Source organism: Sprattus sprattus (genome assembly GCF_963457725.1).
Source record: "Sprattus sprattus genome assembly, chromosome: 4".
Taxonomy (NCBI): Eukaryota; Metazoa; Chordata; class Actinopteri; order Clupeiformes; family Clupeidae; genus Sprattus; species Sprattus sprattus.
This window is the reverse complement of record NC_137923.1, coordinates 35,206,902-35,228,209: the sequence shown is the minus strand read 5'-3', so window position 1 is coordinate 35,228,209 and position 21,308 is coordinate 35,206,902. Positions and strand designations below refer to the sequence as shown.

At 40.5% G+C, this 21,308-nt stretch overlaps 2 protein-coding genes across 2 annotated transcripts in view; one reads left to right on the top strand and one right to left on the bottom strand.

Annotated features, from left to right (window-relative positions):
* Positions 1–6,828: 6,828 nt before the first annotated feature.
* Positions 6,829–11,722, top strand: slc43a3a (solute carrier family 43 member 3a; the record flags this gene model as incomplete). Its single annotated transcript, XM_080836723.1, has 12 exons — positions 6,829–7,246; positions 7,431–7,560; positions 8,699–8,745; positions 8,869–8,945; positions 9,062–9,154; positions 9,324–9,463; positions 9,866–10,020; positions 10,110–10,253; positions 10,388–10,495; positions 10,795–10,981; positions 11,113–11,233; positions 11,576–11,722. The coding sequence occupies exons 1-12, from the start codon at positions 7,057–7,059 to the stop codon at positions 11,720–11,722; spliced, it is 1,539 nt and encodes a 512-aa protein (XP_080692849.1). The 5' UTR covers positions 6,829–7,056.
* Positions 11,723–17,485: 5,763 nt separating this feature from the next.
* cabp2a (calcium binding protein 2a) overlaps positions 17,486–21,308 on the bottom strand; it is a gene marked incomplete at both ends in the record, with an annotated part of 18,385 nt that continues 14,562 nt past the window's right edge. Inside the window, 3 exons of the mRNA XM_080836289.1 lie at positions 17,486–17,511; positions 17,754–17,901; positions 18,076–18,185. Of these exons, the coding sequence (XP_080692415.1) occupies positions 17,486–17,511; positions 17,754–17,901; positions 18,076–18,185 (284 nt within the window). The remainder of the gene's footprint in view (positions 17,512–17,753; positions 17,902–18,075; positions 18,186–21,308) is intronic.

Here is a 21,308-nt window from a genome sequence, read left to right as displayed (position 1 = left end):
TTCATGTAGATTAGTTTAACTCTAGAGGAGGAGCACAGAGAGCCTTTGCCGTGCCTCATTAAACAGGAGATGCAAGTGGAGGATAACTTGTTGAACACAGTGCCTGGAGCAGAAAGTGGCTGGAGTGAAGGTAAGAATGAGAGCCTTTATCCTTAATGCAGTAATACTTAAAAATGTCAATATAATGTATACATCTGTAAAGATATGTTTAGGAGGGAAAAGCACAGATTGTTTTGTAATGGTAGTAGTATGAGTTGCATGTTTTTGAGGTGTTATGCTGTTAAGTTCTGTAAGTAAGTCATAATGGTTCTCCTGATAGTATCAATGAGTTTAAGTCTCTTATGTTCTCACTGTAGCGCAACATCAGGAGTGCAACATAAAGATGGAGAGGCTAAACACCTGTATTCAAAACTCACCAACAGGGGACAGTACAGAGCCGTATGGCATTTCACTCACACTACATCAGCTGAGTCCACTTCAGCCTGTCCACCAGGTGGAGTCAGAGAGGCAAGGTCCAAATTCAGATTTGGATACGTTGGCATCAGACTTGCATATGGGGAGCTTGGGCAATCCCTTGCCAGACCACTTCCTACACAGTGTATCCTACTGTGACTCAAACCTTCCCCAAAATTGTCCTCCGCTGCCCACAGATCTTCACATATCTGCTGAGAGAGCAGCTCCAGGGCTTGGGTTCACAGCTGGCCATGGTGGTGAGGTGGCAGTAGCACAGAAACCTAGAGACTCCGATTCATCCCAGCGTGAACGCTACGCTTGTAAATACTGTGGGCAGGGCTTTCCCTACCTCAGCCAACTGAAGCGGCACATGCCCAAGCACACCAAGGAGCGGCCGTTCTGCTGCAGCCTCTGTGGCTTCCGCTTCACCCGGATGAGCCACCTGAAGCGGCATGAGAGGTCTCACACTGGTGACCGCCCGTATGCCTGTGTCGTGTGCAGCCGATGCTTCATCCGCAAGAGTCACCTGGATCAGCACCTCAAAACTCATCGTAGAACTGCACTGCAGTACAGTGTACTTGGCATAGAATAGTTTACTGCCATGGAGAAAAACTGTATAAATGCGGGATGGATTTATTTTGTGTATATCCTGAAGTTTATAAAAAGGGTGTGCGCTTGATTATGCTAATGTTAGGCAATAAAAAGACCTTTACATACACACTTATGAATGATTTTTGTATCTATCCAAGTGCTTTCTATACATAATTCTATAATAATCTACCAATAGATGCGTCTTGTCACACATTGGCTGTCTGGTGGGGAAGTGAGCAGATGAAGACAATTTAGGAGGCCCCGAATCTGCAAGAACCAGAATATTGGGATAATGCGTATACTGCCCCATTCATGTAAGGTGTCTGAGGATATTCTGAAACAACTGGCAGTTAAAGGAAAACTTAGAAAATGGCTTACAGTACAGTCGGGGCTTTAAATTTCTCCTCCTCCGGTCTCAGACATAGCAGCCCATTCAGTGCCTATAGTCGTAGAGCGCCTCCTTTGGATAATCCACTACAGGCACTGAGTGGGGTGCTCCCTCAGAGAGCGGTCAAAGACACTGACCGTATAACTATCCTTTTCTACAGCTTCTCTACAGTTATTGAGGTAAACAGACACAAGTGTATATCTGTAGGGATCCTCTCCATGTTGTCAGACCCTATGTTCTAACTCAATACTGGACTTTTCGATCGTAACTTGTCCTAAGTAAAGGTTTGGACCCAAAAAGATCTGAAAATAAAGGCCATGATTCTCTTTAACGTCTTAGTTTTGCATTAAACACAGCAGCAGTGTTCCCATCACAGGGATCCACACAAGCTACAGGACGAGGGTCACCTAATGACATCAGTTTTCCCTATAAGTCTCCTAGCCAGGTTCTGCCTAACCTAAACCTCTTAGTCTGCCATTTGGGAGTCGACAGTATGATGTGAAGGGATCTGTTTTGGTCAGAATCAATAATGTATTCAAAATTCCTAATTGTTTGTATAGTCAACTGACACTCCGCTCTAACACACATACAGTACCTATCACTGTAAGCCCCAATAAGTTGAGTTTACTTAAAAAAATTGAGGAAAGTGGTTGCCTTAAAAACACCAAGTAATGTGAAATGAAAACTTTTGATTTAACTTAAAATCTATTGCAATATCAACTGTTTTGCAAAGTGACTACACTTAAAGCATTAAGTTCAATGAACATTAAAATTCCAAGTTGATTTAAATTAAAATCTATTGCAACACACTAAGCCCAGATAAGTTGAGTTTACTTAAAATATTTGAGGAAAGTGGTTGCCTTAAAAACACCAAGTAATGTGTAATGAAAACTTTTGAGTACATTTACCTTAAAATCTATTGCAAAAATGGCCTCTCCCCATGGCGATTGTTGTTGTGTACGATTTTCTATCAGTTCTCACCACACAACGACGTCTCATCTTTGCTCCTTGAATGTCGATATGTAATGGTATGGAGTTATTGAAGCTTACTATGTGTAAAAAAGACTAGAAATTGAATTGTCTCAAGCCTATAAAGTTGCACTGGGTGCCTTTAAAATATTTTGCAATAACAATCGCTTTGCATAACTACTACACTTAACTATGTAAGTTCAATGCACTTAATTACAAGTTAAGAATTACAAGCTTTTTATTTCACTTTTATTTCAACTCTTTTTACAAAACCAAAAATACAAAACTTAAAAAATAAATAAAAAAATAAACGTTTGTTAGCACCTCGCAAGCTGCAAGCTGATTTTTAAGCGTCTGAATTTTTGGTGGCAGCTTGCATTTCCCCAAATGAAGCATAACCTGAACGTACACAGACATTCCTGATGCAAACATGGAAATGTTCTCGCATTACTTGCATGTTTCAGTCTATAATGTTTAAATAGCTGTGCTCTCTTTTCACAGCTATGAGGACAGTACTTGCACTTCCATAACATTGTTAAACAGCAAGAGGAGCGATTCAATTTAACGTTGTGACCACGTTAGGTTAACCACGGCTGATTTGTAGTGTGTTTTTTTGCCAAATTAATTACAGACTTAATTTACTTAATGCTTTTCAGCTGTCAAGAGCATTCACATTCCCATAATGAACTCTGGTCATGACTTAAACTCAGTAATTGAAAGCCACTTAACTTAAGTTAACACTTAGGTTATTCACTAATTCGACTTTTCTACAAAGTAGTAGAATATACTTAGAATTTTTTAGTAATGTCATCACACTTAGTAGCCTGACGATGTCATACTCATAATTCTAGTCAGAATATGAGTCTGAGATCGGACAATTGGGCTGTGATTATGGGGCGTGTTTCAACGAACCAGGAAAGAAAATTCCTCTTCGCTGAATTGGATACCTAGAACCAATCAGCGCAACGTAGTATTACCATCTGACAGATTAAACTTTTACCTGCTCCCGTAGGAAGGACGGCAAAAACATCTTTTCAATCGACAAATGCCTTGATCGCGTTTCTCTGTTCCTCTTTCAAAATGAATGCGCTGTCAATATCTGCTGAGATATGCCTGCTCACGTTACTTAATTAGCACTCAAGGCTAGAAGCTACCATTAGTTTCAACGATTATTTTGGCCAACGCGTTAGCATAACCGATCAATAATGGTCTAGAGTGCTTTAGTTAGGACCTAAAATCCTCGGCAACACTCGTTTTGCGTATACACAACTAACCGAGTCAATGTAGACATAAAAAAGTCGTGTAGATAGCTTAAATCATATAAAATATGTCCCACTAAGCTCCCGAGACGGCGCCATCTTTGTTCGATGTATATTCCGGTATATTCTATCTATATCTGTCCATCAACGTATAAAGCCCGCCCTTACAATTTGATTGGTTTAGATTGCGTTTCAACCTTTTTGAAACGTTAAATCTCTCCCAACTAACTCGATTCCAGACTGAATCTCCCAGCCCAAAAATTTTGTGGGCGGAGTTCAGGCTGGTATCCAGGCTACACACTTAGTACATTTGGTAGTAATATCATAAAACTTCAATTATTTAAGTGAATAAAACTCAGTAATTGAAAGCCACTTAACTTAACTTAACACTTAGGTTTACTCATTCGACTATATCTACAAAGAACTCAGAATTTTGTAGTAATGTCATCACTTAGTAGAATATACTTAACATTTAGTAGTAATGTCATGAAACTTCAATTCTTTAAGTGAAGAAAACTCAGTGATTTAAAGCCATTTCACTTAAAGTTATTCACACTTCAAAGTTATTCACACTTCATCTAGACCACAATCAAAACAGCACACAGTATTGTATCTAGCCATTGTAAAATAGAACCCAGCTCTAATTGCTAAAGCACACAAAGAAACAGTGACACGACATCTGAGGACCCTAAGGCCCAATCCCATTTCTAATCTCCACCCCTACCCTTACCCCTACCCCTTTGCCCTCGCTTTTTCAAACGGAGCCATAACGTAGGGGTAGTCGAAGGGGTTTAAACTCTAGCCCTACGAATTGGGATAGCCCTTCAACACTTACGTACGTCATCAGTACGCTGCGTTAGCTGTTACATTACCGGAGAGCGACAGCTGTCACTCACCAGACATAAACAAACATGGCGCCTGCAGCTGTTATTAACACAATGCAACATTTCATCAAACAAGTTTTAAAACCATGAATTACAAAGAAAATACTTTCATTTGTGTGATGCTTTTCCTGCTGTTTCCGACATTTTTAAAGGGACTCGCGCGATGTTTCTTCTTTAATGATCACGGGTTCGCAATACATTGGGGGAAATCGGTCTCACCCCTTCGTTTGAAGTGTGCCCTCGGTGTCCAAATCTCCGTTTGGAGGGGTGGAAAGCCCTTCCCCTCGCCCCTACCCCTCTGTCCTAACGTGAATTGGGATAGCACTACCCCTCCACGTGAACGCGCAAAACGGAGGGGAAGGGGAAAGACGAAGGGGTAGGGGGTGAAATGGGATTCAGCCTAAGTCTGTAACCATATTTTGTACATTTTATATGTGTGTATATCAATATGTATATGAACATGTTGTAGGATTTCACTTTCTATATTTGCTCATGAACTTAGTGTGTATACGTATGGATAACTGAATATAGCAAAGAACATGCATGTATAATGATGTGTTTGTGAGATGTTGAGATATTTGTGAATAGTTTTTGTTGTACTTTTCTCTACAAATTTGTATTTCTTGCGGTTGTTTTATCCTACCTGTTGTCATGTTTTCATTTTTTGTGTGGACCCCAGGAAGAGATGATGTTCTGCATCAGCTAATTGGGATCCTCACAAAATCATAAATCATAATATGCACTTATGGAAACTTGAATAGTTATTTTACATATCTGTCTTGTGCTGTAACAGGAATTATTGGTTGTCTTATTGAAAGTAATGCAGACTTTATTTTAATACCTCTCTTTTCTAGAATTCTTTGCACACATGCCTTAAAATTGGATGTAAAATCTGAAATTGAAAAAGAGAATGTGTTATTGACGAGTGTTATTGTCTCAGACAGCTTGTGTTAACATGTTTTGTTACTTTATGTTTTGTATCCTTTTGATTTGAGTCAATTTGTTTCATTTTAAGTTAATGTTATTGTTTGTCTCTTATTGATGTCTAGGAAATATTTTCATTGTTTATGTATTTTTTACTAGGGCTCACTTAAAATGCAATCTGAATGGGTTATCCCCCGGATAAATTAAAATGATGATAATAATTTAGTAACGCTAATATTTTACTGCTGCTCTGTTGATTCCTTGTTCTGAATTTGTGGATAAAAATGTTAGTATTGCTGTCCGTGTATATGGCATTCGGTGTAAATTAAAGTTTAATAACTATGACGGACTATTCTTATCACAAAACGACAACAAGAAACGGATGCGACTGTCAGAATGCGCACGCGCTGACGGTAAAGTCGGTGTTAAAGTACAATGTAGAGGAATGTACCGCTTGACGTCGTTGCGAAAAGGAGAAAGAAACTTGGATTAAATTGATCGGGCAGAGTAAGTGTGGACGATAATTGTTGTTCACTTTAGGTAACTGTTTTGTTAGATCGAGAAAATTGGATAGCGACTATAGCCTACTTCTATTTATGAGCCAATCACGTGGGATAAACAATTTGGCCCCATACTGTTACTGTCGATTAACCTGTTTCGTCTACATATTTATAGAATATTGATATGGAAAGATCTTGGTGGTTATTTGAAGTAGGAAAGCAGGCTATTTCTTTCATGAATTTAACAGTATATAGAGTGGTCAGGAACAGACTGTAGATTAGATACTCTAATCTGGATTATGCAGTGTAGCAAGTAGTCTAAATATGCGTCCCTATATGCAGAAACTACGGTCCTTGAAAGTATAGTTCTATTTATCCTAATTTCACAATTCAGGGAGAGAACCAAACAATATATCTGTCCCTCTGAACAACAAAGACTTTCTGTTTAGTTATATTAGGCCACTATGCAGTGTAGAGCATCATCATTATAAGACTCACCATAGTTTCAATACTGTAATGTATTTTCTCTCAACAGGTCGAGGATGCAATGTAGCCATCAGCATTTTGTAAGACATAGACCTCTGAAACTAATTATTTTAAGAAACTTGTTGTGTAGTGAGAAGGAAGTGGCAAAACCTCAGGAAGTGACTACTGTTAAACCTTGGTTAGACCCTCCTAGACTATTATAATTGCAATAGGTCCCTAATATATTCATACCTCCTTTTGGTCTTCAGTTTTGTAATTTATTCCCATAGTTGTAGTAGTAGTATTATAGCATAGTATTTATCAATATAGCTGTTCAGTCTTGAAGTGTGCTATAGTTGTTGTTAGGAGAAGCAGTCTTTGTCCCCATCCGGTACCTGGTGGACATTTCCTCAGTTTTCCTAAGTGACTGTGCGTAGACCAAAAGACCACAACACTCCAGTGACATCCAAACCTGACAGTAAAGAGAAAAGAAAAGGAAACTGTGAGTGATACGTGAACGCAAAGAGTGTGACAGGGGTGGTCCTGAACAGGTGGAAGACTGCAGCAATTTCCACTCCATTAGGAAACTCAAGGGAACCCAGTTTCAGGTGTTGAGGAGGAAGATGCTTGGATGTGAAGAAGGGGCGCGGCTGCGCTACAGGTTGACCCTCGTGTCAGGGCTGCTTGAATGCCTCTGTTTTGCTGGTGTGGTGTTCGGATGGGCCTCGCTAGCATTTGTCCTTAAAGTGGATGGCTACTTCATTGACCTCTGTGTGGACGTGACGGAACCCAACAGTACTCTTCTGAATACAGGTGCCTACATCATCACAGATAAAACCTCCTTTTACATGTTGTAACATCTGTTTTCAATGGGGCAACTGTACTATTTTGATGTTTTTATACATGGAAAGCTGAATATTCTGCTGATTATCTTAACTGTACCTGTTCCCTTTTTATTATTCTTTCCTTTCACAAAAACACACACAAATCTGCACAGACTGCAGTGGGCAAGATGAACAATTCTCCTTGGTCTTCACCATTGCTTCCTTTCTCAACAACTTTCTCACCTTGCCCAATGGCTTTATTTTCGACCACTTTGGGACTCTAGCAACCAGACTCATGGGGATGTAAGTTCACCTAAAATGTCTGCAAGTGTGTCAGACAGTTAAACAGACCAAAACATGAAAATGGCAAACGGAAAGTCTACGACATGTAGTTGCAAAGATAAACACATTAGAGTGTGTGTTTTGAAAGATAAGAGGCATATATGTTAAAAACTAAATGTTACCCCTTTTCATTTCTCAAACTAAGATATTAGAAACTGAATAAGATAACGATATGGCCACAAACCATCTAAATTAATTTGAAGACTACCAAAACTAGTTGCTAATGAAAAATCAATAAAAGGGCAAATTGCTGCGTACTGTTGCTTTATGCTACACTATCTGTCATACTGAAGTTGGGCAAAGCTGATTTAGGCCCAATCCCATTTCTAATCTCTACCCCTACCCTTACCCCTACCCCTTTGCCCTCGCTTTTTCAAACGGAGCCATAACGAAGGGGTAGGGAACGCTAGCCCTTCGAAATGGGATAGCCCTTCAACAATTACGTACGTCATCAGTACGAAGCGTCAGCTGTTACGTTACCGGAGAGCGACAGCTGTCACTCACCAGATATAAACAAACATGGCGCCTGCAGCTGTTATTTACACAATGCAACATTTCATCAAACAAGTTTTAAAATCATGAATTACAAAGAAAATACTTTCATTTGTGTGATGCTTTCCCTGCTGTTTCCGACATTTTTAAATGGACTCGCGCGATGTTTGTTCTTTAATGATCACGGGTTCGCAATGCATTGAGGAAAATCAGTCTACCCCTCCGTTTGAAGTGTGCCCTCGGAAAATCTCCGTTTGGAGGGGTAGAAAGCGCTTCCCCTTCCCCTACCCCTCTGTCTTAACGTGAATTGGGATAGCACTACCCCTACACGTGAACGCGCAAAACGGAGGGGAAGGGGAAAGACGAAGGGGTAGGGGGTGAAATGGGATTCAGCCTTAAACTTTACCCTTCCTTTGTCCGATGGAGGACTTTGGAGTGTTGTTGGTTACGGATTTATAGAGAGCCCACCAAGATAATGAAATTCATACTTTTGCATTTCACAGAATTGTGCACTGGTTATCCAAAAGGATGCTGACAATCCATTTCTCTGTCAGACAAAGCACCTCCAGGGTCAATTAACGCATGATCTTTTCCCTCCCTCTAATAGATCCCTTTATACCACAGGGACACTGTTGGTGGCAGCATCCAGTGCAGGTGAATCTGAATTTTGTACAAAATGAAAAAATACATCTGTTTTAGGTTTTTAATACCTTCCCATAAGAATGAACCTCACAGATCTTTCTCTCCCCCCCCCCCCCCCCACACACACACAAACAGCGCTTTCCTACTTGCTCTTCCCAGCTATGTCCCTCATTGCCGTGGGTGGCATTTTGTTTCTCATAACCAACATACAGGTATGAATGTTTGCTCTAGTTGTTGCACAGCACTTTCATCTGTATTACTGTAAATCAAACCCATTCTTATCCTTACGGCCCCAAACAACCTCCATCTCCTCCCCCTGCACCTCTAGGTGGGGAACCTCTTTGGCACACACCGCTCTACCATCATCACCCTCTACAACGGGGCCTTTGATTCGTCCTCGGCTATCTTTCTTATTATCAAGGTACTCCCAGTTCCACCACGCATTAAATTATGAATGTTTGAAGAGAAAAAGTGGCATTCGAATAAAGACTGGGAATTGAGGTTGTATTGTTTCTAATGTTTTGATGCCTAAATGTAACAAAAGTGTTTTTTATAGTTCATGTTCATATCATTACTCTCATTCCACAAAGGTGCTGTTTGAAGGTGGAATCTCTCTGCGACTCTCTTTCCTCGTCCTCTCTGCATGCAGTGTTATCCATGTTCTTCGCACCATCTTTCTCATGCCCATAAAACACATACCTTACCCCACTCCAGTGGGCTACACATATGGGTGAGAGAAACCATCATCTCCGGATGAAGTCTGAACACCCTGCTGTATCCTGGCTCTAGATGTTCTTTTTGACTTGGGATGAACTTGGTTCATAGATGAAGTCCATGACCCCTTTTTTATGTAGAGTACAGAGCACTCACAATAAAGCTTCTTTACTTGGAAACAACACGTGTAATAATCTAAGGAATCCACTTTTGCCCTGTCAGACAAGCTAAACTCATATTACTTTGGGGAGTGGAGTCAAAAGGGGAAGCAGGGCAGACCTAAGAAAAAAATTCAAACTGATAGGCAACAGTGAAATGGAGACCAAACGGTAGTGAATCACACTTGCCTAGGTCTAGATTCTATCCGTAAATCCCCCTGGTTCTTACTGACCACAGTATCACTATGTTGATTGAATAGAATAAGCTGTGGGACGTCAAGCAGCTACAACGTGGAGGAGTATGAGAGCACCCAAGTGGCCGAGCCATCACAGGGAGCCAAGGGACGGAGGGAGATGAATAGTCTTCCATTAGAGCCAGAGGATGCTCACCAGTCTGGTAACGCTCCAGGGAAAGGTAGTGGTTGGCCATTAGGTATCAACTTCATTCGAGAATGTGAGTAGGAAAGCCCATATGGAAACTACTGTCTCTGTTTCTGCTGTCAGAGACATGTTTTAGGTCCTGCGTCCTTTCCTGGTTCTTCTTGTGGCATCTGCTGTGGCTCTCTGTCATGCAGCTCCGGCACTACCTCTTCATTGGCACCTTAAACCCAATGCTCAACCGACTGGCCGACCAAGACCCCATCCTTGGTGAGCAAAAGAAATGTTTCTTTTACATTTTGCAATCAAGTGAAAATGTTATATGCAACAGTGTCTTAAAGTGTGCCATTATGGAGAATGTGCCTCCAGACTTTATGCTCTCATTGTCCCTATTTGTATTCCAGTGAGTCAGTATACCAACGCCTTTGCCTTCACTCAGTTGTGTGGAGTTCTGTGTGCTCCCTGGAATGGCATCCTCATGGACAGACACAAGGGCAAGCCATTGCCCTCAGGTGAGTACTAGATCTATTCTCATGTACAACATGAATCAATAGATTAAAGGGAGATACCTCTTAGTCATGGGTAAAGGTTAAGTTTTTTAAAGATACTCTTCAAGTGGTTTGGATAACTCATTTCATGAACCAGTTCCTCATTCTATATACCTTCAGATGTCTCCACACCAAATCCCATGTGATCATTTTGGTGTGAGAACACATGATCTTTTCTACAGAATTATATGAGGAAGTGAATATGATAAGTTGCAACACATTATCTGCTTCAGCTAACCTTATCCCTTTGTTTCCCTCTACAGGCATGACGGAGAGGGAGGCTGACCTGCGCTCCTCGGTTCTCTCCCTCTTCCTGACCTCCCTTCAGTGTCTGCTGTTCTCCATCTGTGCCACATCCCCGCTCCTCCCACTCCAGTACGTCACCTTCATTTTACAGGTCATCAACCGATCCTTCCTATATGGTGGAAATGCCTGCTTTATCAGTATTGCGTGAGTAAAGAAGTACAGTTTTGTATAATTACCATTTTGTCAGTTGATACAAGATGAATGCAAAATTTTGCTTAAAGGAGAGCTGAGTGACCTCAGTTACCTCAGATGCACATGATCTTAATTACCTTCAGGTTCCCTGGCCACCATTTTGGGAAGTTGTATGGACTGGTGATGTCACTATCTGCTTTAGTGTCGCTTCTTCAGTACCCCTGTTTCGCCCTGGTTAAAGCACTACAGGGGGATCCCTTATATGTGAGTATTGTGCATGCTTCTTCTATAAAAACATAGAAAACCATGCATGCTCTGTAGAGGGAAAAAAATAATGAATTAACGTCATATACGCCTTTTAAAGATAGAGACTGAGAGCATTCCTGAACAGATGTAGTAGAGTTGAGAATATAACTTAGTTTTTGTCAGTGCAAACCTTCTGAATCTGCAATGGAGAGAGAATTTTAAATATTTCAAAATGCTTTCTCTATTCAAGCATACTTGCCTCAAATCAATTAGTTCCAGACCTCAGCACACCTTTCAAACACTTGCTTGATAACTGCCCGTTCACCCTCATCCCTGTAACCGCTGTCCATCTCTCTCCAGGTCAACATCGCTCTGACGCTCCTAACTTCAGCGGCATTCATCCACCCTCTGTATGTCTATCTCCACTGCAGAAGGCTGGCAAGTGAGAGAGAGCAGGCGCCCGACAGGGCATTCTCTGACCTTCCCATGAGGGAGGCCAAACTCTAGAAGGGATTCAAATGCAAACCTTGCAAAAACTGCACAGCACAGTTGGCACTGATAAAAGCTTATTGGCATGCTAGCGGGTGTATTTTGGTAATGTAGTTGGCAATGACGTGCTGTGAAAGCTACATTTTAGCAGGGACCCCAGAACTACATAGTACACTAGTCTACTATGCTAGTGGGAACCACAGTGTGTTTACATTTTGATTTTGAAGGAAAAAACTAAAACAAGTTGCCTATAAAAACATGCCTCAAAAAGTAGTCAATTCCTACATAGTGTTGCTTTAAATATGTGATTATGAGAACATTTTCATTTTAGCTCTGGTTTTGACGGCTGTTCTTATCAAATGTTTTGATAAACAGTATATTTTGTATTTTGAATTATTCCACTAGAACTGTGAATTGCTGGTCTCACAAGCCATACACACAATACAAGTGTAGTGTTTGTCAGCTTCATCTGTGATGTGTTATACAAAATAATATAAAAAATTATTATAAAAAATAAAAATCTTGTCATTTACATTTATTCACATTAAACTGACTTCACAATCCCAGATGGAGTCGCACTATAATGGCAGTGTCTCAGTAGTATGTGCAAACCCATGGGAAAGGCACTGAAACAGTTCCCTAAGCAGCCTAGGGTTAATATTAATGAAAGTATTTATTTTGCTATGAAGACATTATGCTTTAATTTGGTTTATTCACAATCTAAACAGATTTAGAATTTGATAACTTAAAATTAAGTGAAACCAAGTTCAATAGTGAGCCACCACCGGAGTCCAGCCTCAACACTGAAGGTTAGACTTTTTAATCACCACAAGAGTGAAGCCAACGAACCCTGGAACACAACCAAGGGATTACGGCCCCAAATGAAACAGCACTGTGATGGTATGATGCCTTTGTAATCACAGCAAAGTGTGAACCAGTCGCTTCTTCGTCATAACACCTAATGCTGGCTCTGCCTAGATACGAGTCTAGTTTCTTTGCATTAACATCATCAGTGTTACCCCACACTAAATTCTACATCTTTTTGGACACAAACATGTAAATGCATTAATGCAAATGTAACACTGAGTTAAATGTGCAGGTCTTAATCCAGACTTATCTATTGAATGAATTGATTGTTGGAAACTGTAGCCTCAGCCATGCAGTGAATTACGGAAATGAATGATAGCATCAACATTTAGTTTCACATCTATTGTATGTTTTAGTTCTAAATGTTCACTGTCACGCACACGCACGAACACACAAACACTCACACTCACACATACAAAGAGAGAGAGAGAGAGAGACTTTGTGTTGTCAATCACTGCTTTATGGACATTTAATAAATGAAAATAACATATGAATATAGTATATAATTCAGGACTAAGGTATTCTACCAGTACACATTGGGCAGACTGAGACACTGTTTAAGTATTATGTTCTGAGCTGATGTCATGGGTAGTGGGGAACATGTTCTCCCTCATTCTCTCCCTCATTCTTTGCATTCAATGCATGGCTGCTTCTTAAAACGACCTGCAGATGTACTCTATACTTTCATTGATGTGCAGTACATCATTAAATGCATCCATATCTGGTATGCAATTTTGTTCCATTGTACTCTCAAGCAATGATGTGTAGCATATTCATAGTGGCAGTACTGTATATTTCTTGATGGCTTAAATATGCCATAAAAGAAATGCAATAAGATGATTTAGCATGATGCACCAAAGTATTGAATTGAAGAAGTCAAGTTTGATGGGTGTGGTTATTTGAAAAGTTTACCAGCAAATGTGAAATCTCCAACTGATGTATCCAAACCGATAGGAGTGCTCAAGCATCAGATGTTTGGAAGGACCTCCTTGTGAAGTTCAACAAAGAGTTTGCAAAACATTGTAAGGCAAAACCAGCTGAATTGCCCCGCAGTTGGCAACATGTTAAAAAAGAAGAGAGTATTCAATTAATCCTTAAATTAAATTTAAAAGAAATGTCTTAATTTAGTAGTCTACACAACTCTCAACTACATTGAAGAATTCTGAACTCAATAGTAATGTGTTAGTGATTATATAATGACCTAAGGCACACTACAGTTTTTTCCTATCGTTTTGGGTCATGTACCCATACCATGGTCACTTTTCCCTATCACTTAACACAGTGGGCTTTAGAGACACACACCTCTGCATATCTGTTAACCTTTGGTGCAAAATGCACTGCAACAACCACACCACAACCAATGCTGCCATAACTTACAGTAACACATGTTTCCTCTCAGAACACAATGACCTAAATAACATTAACATCTTGAAGCATTGCCAATTGCATGTATAAAATGTTGCTGTTTACTCCAGTTTGGCATAGATTTACTGTAGTGTTGCATTGAAAAAAGAGAAAAAACACAGACAAACACTTCTTTGGACTACAGTAATAAAGTTTGTAATATGACAGTCAACAAATAATTCTAAAATCCAATCCAAGCCAGCAATCTGCTGACAGTGTTCATATGTCGGTTTCCCTCTCACAATAGATGTCACAATTGACAAGTGCTGTAAATGAACTTTACTGTAATTGCAAATACTGTAAATGAGTGTTTTATCAGAAACCTAAAATAAGATTTTTGGGGGGAAAATTACGTAATATTTTATCAAGAAACAAATCACAAACACAACAGATTTTCGTCAACATCGTAACATATGATTTCTCTTGCCATTCATCGTGGATAAAATCTTTGTGCATGCCTTATCCAGGCCTGGATGTCTTCGGGGGCTATGTCCATACACCCAGCAGCAATTGCCTCTAAAAGTGACATCTGGTCCTGTGGGCGTTAGTCATAGACCTTCCATCTCCATGGGGAGAAAAAATCTCAATGGGGTTGAGGAAAGGATAGTACGGCGGCAGGAATAGGGACACCATCCTAGGATGCGCTGCAAACCACCCTGTGACTTGGCGGGAGTTGTGAAAGGCCACAATATCCCATACAATCACTAAAGTTGCTAAATTCTGCCTGTCTAGCTGTATTTCAAAAAAGGAATGCCATGCCAATTCACCAAGAACTATGGTGCACAGGAAAACTAAAATAATAATAATTAAAATAAAATAAATAAACTATCTGCTAAAATAAAGGATTTTTTCTTACAAACATATAACTTCATTTGTCAGTCCAAATGCAGCATCTTTCCATCTACAGTGATCTTACGTAATAATTGATAAGTTAGGTTTGGAACTGAAAGTTAACTGTTTTGAGTATCTAAACATTGGTAAAATATGCTGTAGTTGCACAGCGTTTTGCCGGGAGTGAACATTGACTGGGACAGGTATCCATGAATTTTGGAAGAAGGTGTCATTGCCAGCATTTGTATCTAAGCATAGGGGCAAGTATCCACAGTTTGGTTCACATGGTCTACTGGTATGCTCAATGTGTTAAGTGTTTTGGGAATGTGAACATGGTTTAGGTAAATTGACTAAAACGATAGGAAAAAACTGTAAGAACATCCAAACATGTGTTTTTGTCTTCTATTTTACCTTTTTATGTAAGTGTGACGGGCCGAGCCTCGGTTGCCGTCGAAAATGTGTGGGTTTGGCCCGAAAGCTCAGAGACAGAGTGAGGGTTCAAATATAAAGTTTTAATAGGCTTCAAAATACCTAGGAGAACTGCTAAGCCTCACAAACATACTGAGGACAAAGAGCAACCGTCTCACCTGCTCTGCCTCTAAATGGAGTAGAGGACAATATTCAGCCGTACAAAGCACAATTAAAATACCTGCTTAGCTTCTACAGTAGTAGCGGTCAAAACTCAGCAGTCAACATGGGGTACACATACTTGACAAGACTAACTGAACAAGACAGAACAATGAACATATATACACATGGCGGCCAGCACCATTTTTACACATGGGGGTTTGTGCGTGTGTGTGCAAACCATGTCTGTTGGGTGCGCTTGTGGTTGCAAAGATAGGGGAGGAGTGTGCTTGTCATGTGCGGTCGCACCACAACCGTCACAGTAAGGAATCTTGATGGTTTTAAAGCCTTTATATAATCAACCTGAGTGTATTTTATAGGGGTAACTGAATGAAGCCCCTTCCATTATGTGATGGCTCTGTCACATAAGCAACGTGCTACGTGCTTTATGTTGATGGGATTGATCTATATGTAAATATTACATCACTGACACCTCTGACCCTCTGGATAGAACAATTCCTAAAAATATGCCAAAAATATAAAATAATTTAAATTCTCTTTCCTGATACTGGTAGGATGTTAAACAGGGTCACATAAATGCAGTATACTGCAATTTAGCAGGTGTAGTTTTTTTAATGACTGTTTGCAAAATGTTGTGAAAATCCCAGTAAACACACACTTAAAGAGTTAATATGATGTTGTACACTCACTCACAGTCACTTGGTAGTTTATTTAAGATACCTTATCATGTAGTACAGTATATCAGGCTATTTGAATCTTCAGGTACCAGTTCATCCAAACCCTACTTTATAAAACACAAGCAAGCAACATAACACAGCTTGTCATAAACACGACAAGATAGATGACATATGATTTAAAGAGATTTCCGAACATTTTCATGATAATCACATACTTTTGAATGGCTCTGACAGATTATTATCACATGATATGGGCTGTTGTGGCATATGACACTGGCACTGATAGTCCGGCATGGCACTGTTATATCATTTAACATTAATTGTCATGATGAATATGATCACAATTGATTTGCCACAATTGTCATGATGGAGGGTTCAAGTGAAGTGCTATCCCCTTCTTTGCATCAAATTTGTCAGTAGATTATGTGTGGGATAAACTAAGATTAAAATTATATGTAATAACATGTATAGGTTAATCTCCCACAAGGTCTGATTCAATCCATTAACCACTCTTTTCAGAGATGATCACAGCTGAGTTCAGGTCAGTTTCTAGGAATCAGACACTATGTTAACTTGTCACAGGGAGGTCAAATGGTGGTTAAACCATTCATTTACATTAAAAAAATTCAAAAAGAATCTACAACAGTATTTACAGAATGTTTCTTTTGATATCAACACAGGGCGAGAGTGCTAGAAAAATACAAACAACATGAATTTGTACATAGAACAACATAACAGGTTTGACACTATAAGGTAACCATTCACTGGACAATATCTCAGTCTTGCTAGTCCTGGGTAGGGATGGGAATTGCAGTGGATTGATTCCTTGGAATCGTTAGCCAAAGTCCTTAACGATTCTGCTATCGATTCCAGTGCCGTTTGCAAATGCGCGATGATGACGCCATACACATGCTGCCTTGTTTTGTTAGACCACAGCCAACATGGCGTCTAGGCAGAGGTGTTCAAAGTGTGGTTATATTTCACACGAAAAGATGACTACAGGGCCACTTGCAATGCTTGCTAAACGTTGATTTCGTAAAAGGGGGATTCAAAAGAATGTTACGTTTTTGATGCGCTACGGAGTGACGATAACATTGAATCTCAACCAAGCAACAGCAGTGTGGCTAACGTTAGCGCTTCATCTGTTAAAATCGAAGGTAAACTCTTACAGACACTGTCTATTGTGTTAGTGCCATTTGTGTCATTGTGCAAACCAGCTTCCACTATTTGCCTATGCCAGTTTTATTTTTAGTTTTTTTCCCCTTGCCCAATGAGAATCGATAAGAGAATTGATGAGGAATAGGATCGATAAACTTAAATTATCAATCAATTCCCATCCCTAGTCCTGGGTGTCCTCACCCCTCATCATGCTCTTTCCCCTCCAGCTTGGCTTCACACATCTGGGTGCAGGCAGTTAGCGGGACATCATTCGAACAAATTCTGTGGATGAAAAGTGAGAAGATGTTGTCATTGCCACTGTATGAGTGTATGAGTCTCAGAGGTATGCTGAAAAGAGTTGTTAATGTTACTTCCCACTGAAAGACCAGTAACTGTGCAAATATGTCTCCTCTAGTCTGTTTTGCATTATTTTTCAGTCTGTCTGTACATTCCTTCACCTTTGAATTTCTTATTATTCTCTCCCTCTCTTTCTCTCTGTACTTCTGACTCTCTATCGCACACACCTTCAAAGTCAACCAGGCCATCCCCATTGAGGTCCACATCTCTGAGGATCTCGTCAATCTCTCTTTGATTCAGCTGCTCTCCCATCAGCTTCTTCATGGCCTCCCTTAGCTCCGACAGGCTGATCTGACCGTCCCCGTTAGAGTCAAACTGAAAGAAGGACAGAGAGAAAGACAAACAGAAACAAAGAGAAAGAAAAAGAGAAAGCAAGAGGGGGGGAGAGAGAGAACACTGAGATAAAGTCAGAAGTCATTTTTCCTCTTATACTTAGAGGACTTAACATGCCAAGACATTTTAACTGAATTAAACTTAATGGTGCCCAACCTCTCTGAAAGCATCTCTCAGCTCCTTCACTCCTATCATGTCTGCTGTCTCAGCCAGCATCTTAGGACCCATCAGGTCCACAAAGTCCTCAAAGTCCACTCTACCACCACCTGGAGGGCAGGAGGAATCACTGCATAAGTCAGGAGGCGCTCAGCTCTCAAGCACAAACCACTCAGCCACCCTTGATTCCATAAAAAATATCACTGAAATATGTCCTGTAAGAACAAATAACTGCATTTCTAACATAAGACATATTTTTAAGAGACAAAGTAGTCCCATTGGTATGTTAGTTCTAAAAGTTAAATTATAAAGGTTTCCAATACGACAATTCAGCATGACGTCACAATAACAAGTATCTTACTTCCGGGTGGCAAACTTCGCCCCTGCCCATAGTAAACCTTAACAAACCAATAGGATTTTCCATGTAATTTAACCAAGGTACGAACACGTTTAATCATAATTTTGAATATGATCCTTTATGAGGATGATCTTGTCAACTGAAAAACTAGACGTTCCTGATTTTGTTGCTGTTGATATTTGTTAGCGAATAACGGTAATATTGCTACGACCAAGTCATTGAAGAACATTGAAGTATGACTCAGATCGCTACAATATCCAACTTAACATGAACGATTTTCAGGACTGTTTGTAGCTTTCCAGCTATTTGTGTGGACACAAGAATTTGTCCATACAGATATAAATAAAGTATCTATCTATCGATCTAAGTAACCGTATCATAGCCAAGCCAGATCACGCCACTGTATGTGGTTGGTTTATTTATAACAACGGGACTAGGGCTGCGTTCCGATTCTAAGAGAGCTCTCTTGACTCCTCGATGTCCAGTCAGAGAGGTGTCTGACGAGAGATCAAGGTATGCCAAAAGACTGTAAATTTCGACATTCGGGACACTCTATTCAGAGAGGATGTGGCGTCATCACGCTGTGTGTACGTATCTGCTCGAACTAGCACGCTCTGTCAGACTGCAGTATGTGGTGTCATCACGCTGTTAGCAAGCGAGCAATCATCATAAGCTACTGACAGCGACATGGCTAACGTATACCTCCCTAACGAATTCAGACAATTCTTTGTTAATCAATCATGGCATAATTGCCCCCGCTAGTCAAGCGAAAAGTGTCCGATTAAAAGTGCACCAACGGGCTATTCCCGGGTGGTGGAATAGCCCATTGTAACGAGCGCCTTGAGCCTGCCATCTGCCCCCGCTCGCCAAGCGAAAAGTGTCCCAATTTAGTGCCTCTTCGTCGGTCTAACTACAGTCCCAGGTGGGGGGATAGCCAGCTGCTTAGCATAACTGCCATTCAGAACCAATGGTAATGCTACCAAGCTAGGCTAGCTAGGTATGCTAACTGTCGGTATTAGAGATGCGCGGTTGGCGGTTGCACCCGCGGACTCCGCGGTTAAACCGCGGATCGGGCGGGTGACGTGACAAAAATTAATATTTTAATTAAATTCGGGCGGGTGGCGGTTTACCCAACGAAATTCAAAATATCTACACATTGTTAAATGTCGTTACCTACATCCAAGCACATTTTTAAATAATCAAATTTTCATCAGGCAGTAAATTGGCCTAGTTCCGTGTATGCATACAAAGCAAACAAAGGAAGCAAAAAAGTTCAAATTAAGTGACGATGCCTATCATGTCACGTCTCTTTGCAACGCCGCAAACCTGCAAGCTATGAGTCAGCTGTCAGTATTGGAAGAAGCCTTACCGTGTCGTAGATGAAACTGCCTGGGTTATTTTGTTTCGTTAGGCTATTAGTTATATTTTAAAACAGCCAGTCATTGTAGCCTACCACTCGTGGAATAAGGAATTTCAAAGAGATGATGAAGTGATTTGACTCAGAAGTGACATTGGGCATTGGCAGCGCGAGATGTTCAGAACTTCTAGCTCAGTAACATCACCAGCTAAGAAAGAAGGTAAGAAAAATAGTCGGAAAACTTTGATTTGCAAGGCAAGCAGGCAAGTGTTGGGGTTGTTACAGTATAAAGCCTACAATGCGGTGAAATTTCGGAATTAGGCTAACAGACTCGGCGTTTCCTTCTAAACTAAAAACAAGGCTATTTTACCATATTAAAATGGTGTACCAAATTGCGTTTTATTACAATGATAAAAAGTGTAGGCCTACTAGCCTATGGTAAGGTCAGGTTTGCCGATGTGCTTGGCTATTTTAAAGTTTCTCCCTGAGCATCGATCGGAGACAGACGTCACTTCACTGATAATATTCTGGGGATAGGCTACAACATAGCCAATAGGCTTTCATACTAGGGGCTTTATCCTTTAAATATCTTTGCGGCATTGGATCAGTCTCCTTTCAAGAACAGGCAAGAACTTTCTTGCGCCTATACCTAAAAACAACAGGCGGATGGCGGGCGGGTGCGGTTTTGAAAATTGGTCAAAAAAATTGGTGCGGATGGATAGCGGACGGATCATGCGTTTTGTGATGCGGTTGCGGATGAAATAATAGCCCATCCGCGCATCTCTAGTCGGTATACATCGTGAAAAACCACCAAAATACTCATGTCACTGGCTTTAATTTGAGAATGGCATGTTATTAGTACATTTAATATCAGTACAGTTGTTTAATTACTGCTGATATTTACATTTAAGGTCTGTATCCTTGTGGTCTACTGAATCTGCTATCATAGCCACCGTAACCATTATGTCCGCCATTGTTTTCGAAATAAAACAAAAATCTCCGGTTGGGAATGGCGCACAGAGTTATGGGTAATAATGCCGCCATTAGGGCATCAAGGAAGCTCAGACCCTCTCTTGAAAAATGACCGTTATATGACGTATTTCAAGGTCTCTGACTAAAGCGGAACTGAAGGTTTAAGCCAAATGGGACACTCCTTGCTCTCTTGATAGGAAGGAAGGAAGGGAGGAAGGAAGGAGGCATTTTAAGACCTTTGGAACGGGGGGTAGCACTCTCACGCTAGCAAGCTAGCACGATATGCTACCCCAGGTTTTGCTACCGTTAAGCTACCCAACAGCAACCCAACAAAATAGTTTTATATCCTATGTGTATAAACTTGCACAAGCTTTTGAGACATATTCTGCAGGTAAAATTGTGGCGAGTTGATGGCGTTGATTGACTAACATTAGACATCCTAGCTTGTTAACATTTGCTAGGGGAAGAAAGTTGACATAACTTTACGTTAGCTCAGCTTTCAGCGTGCGCAGGCAATGGGGAAATAAGCATTGATATGGGTCACCC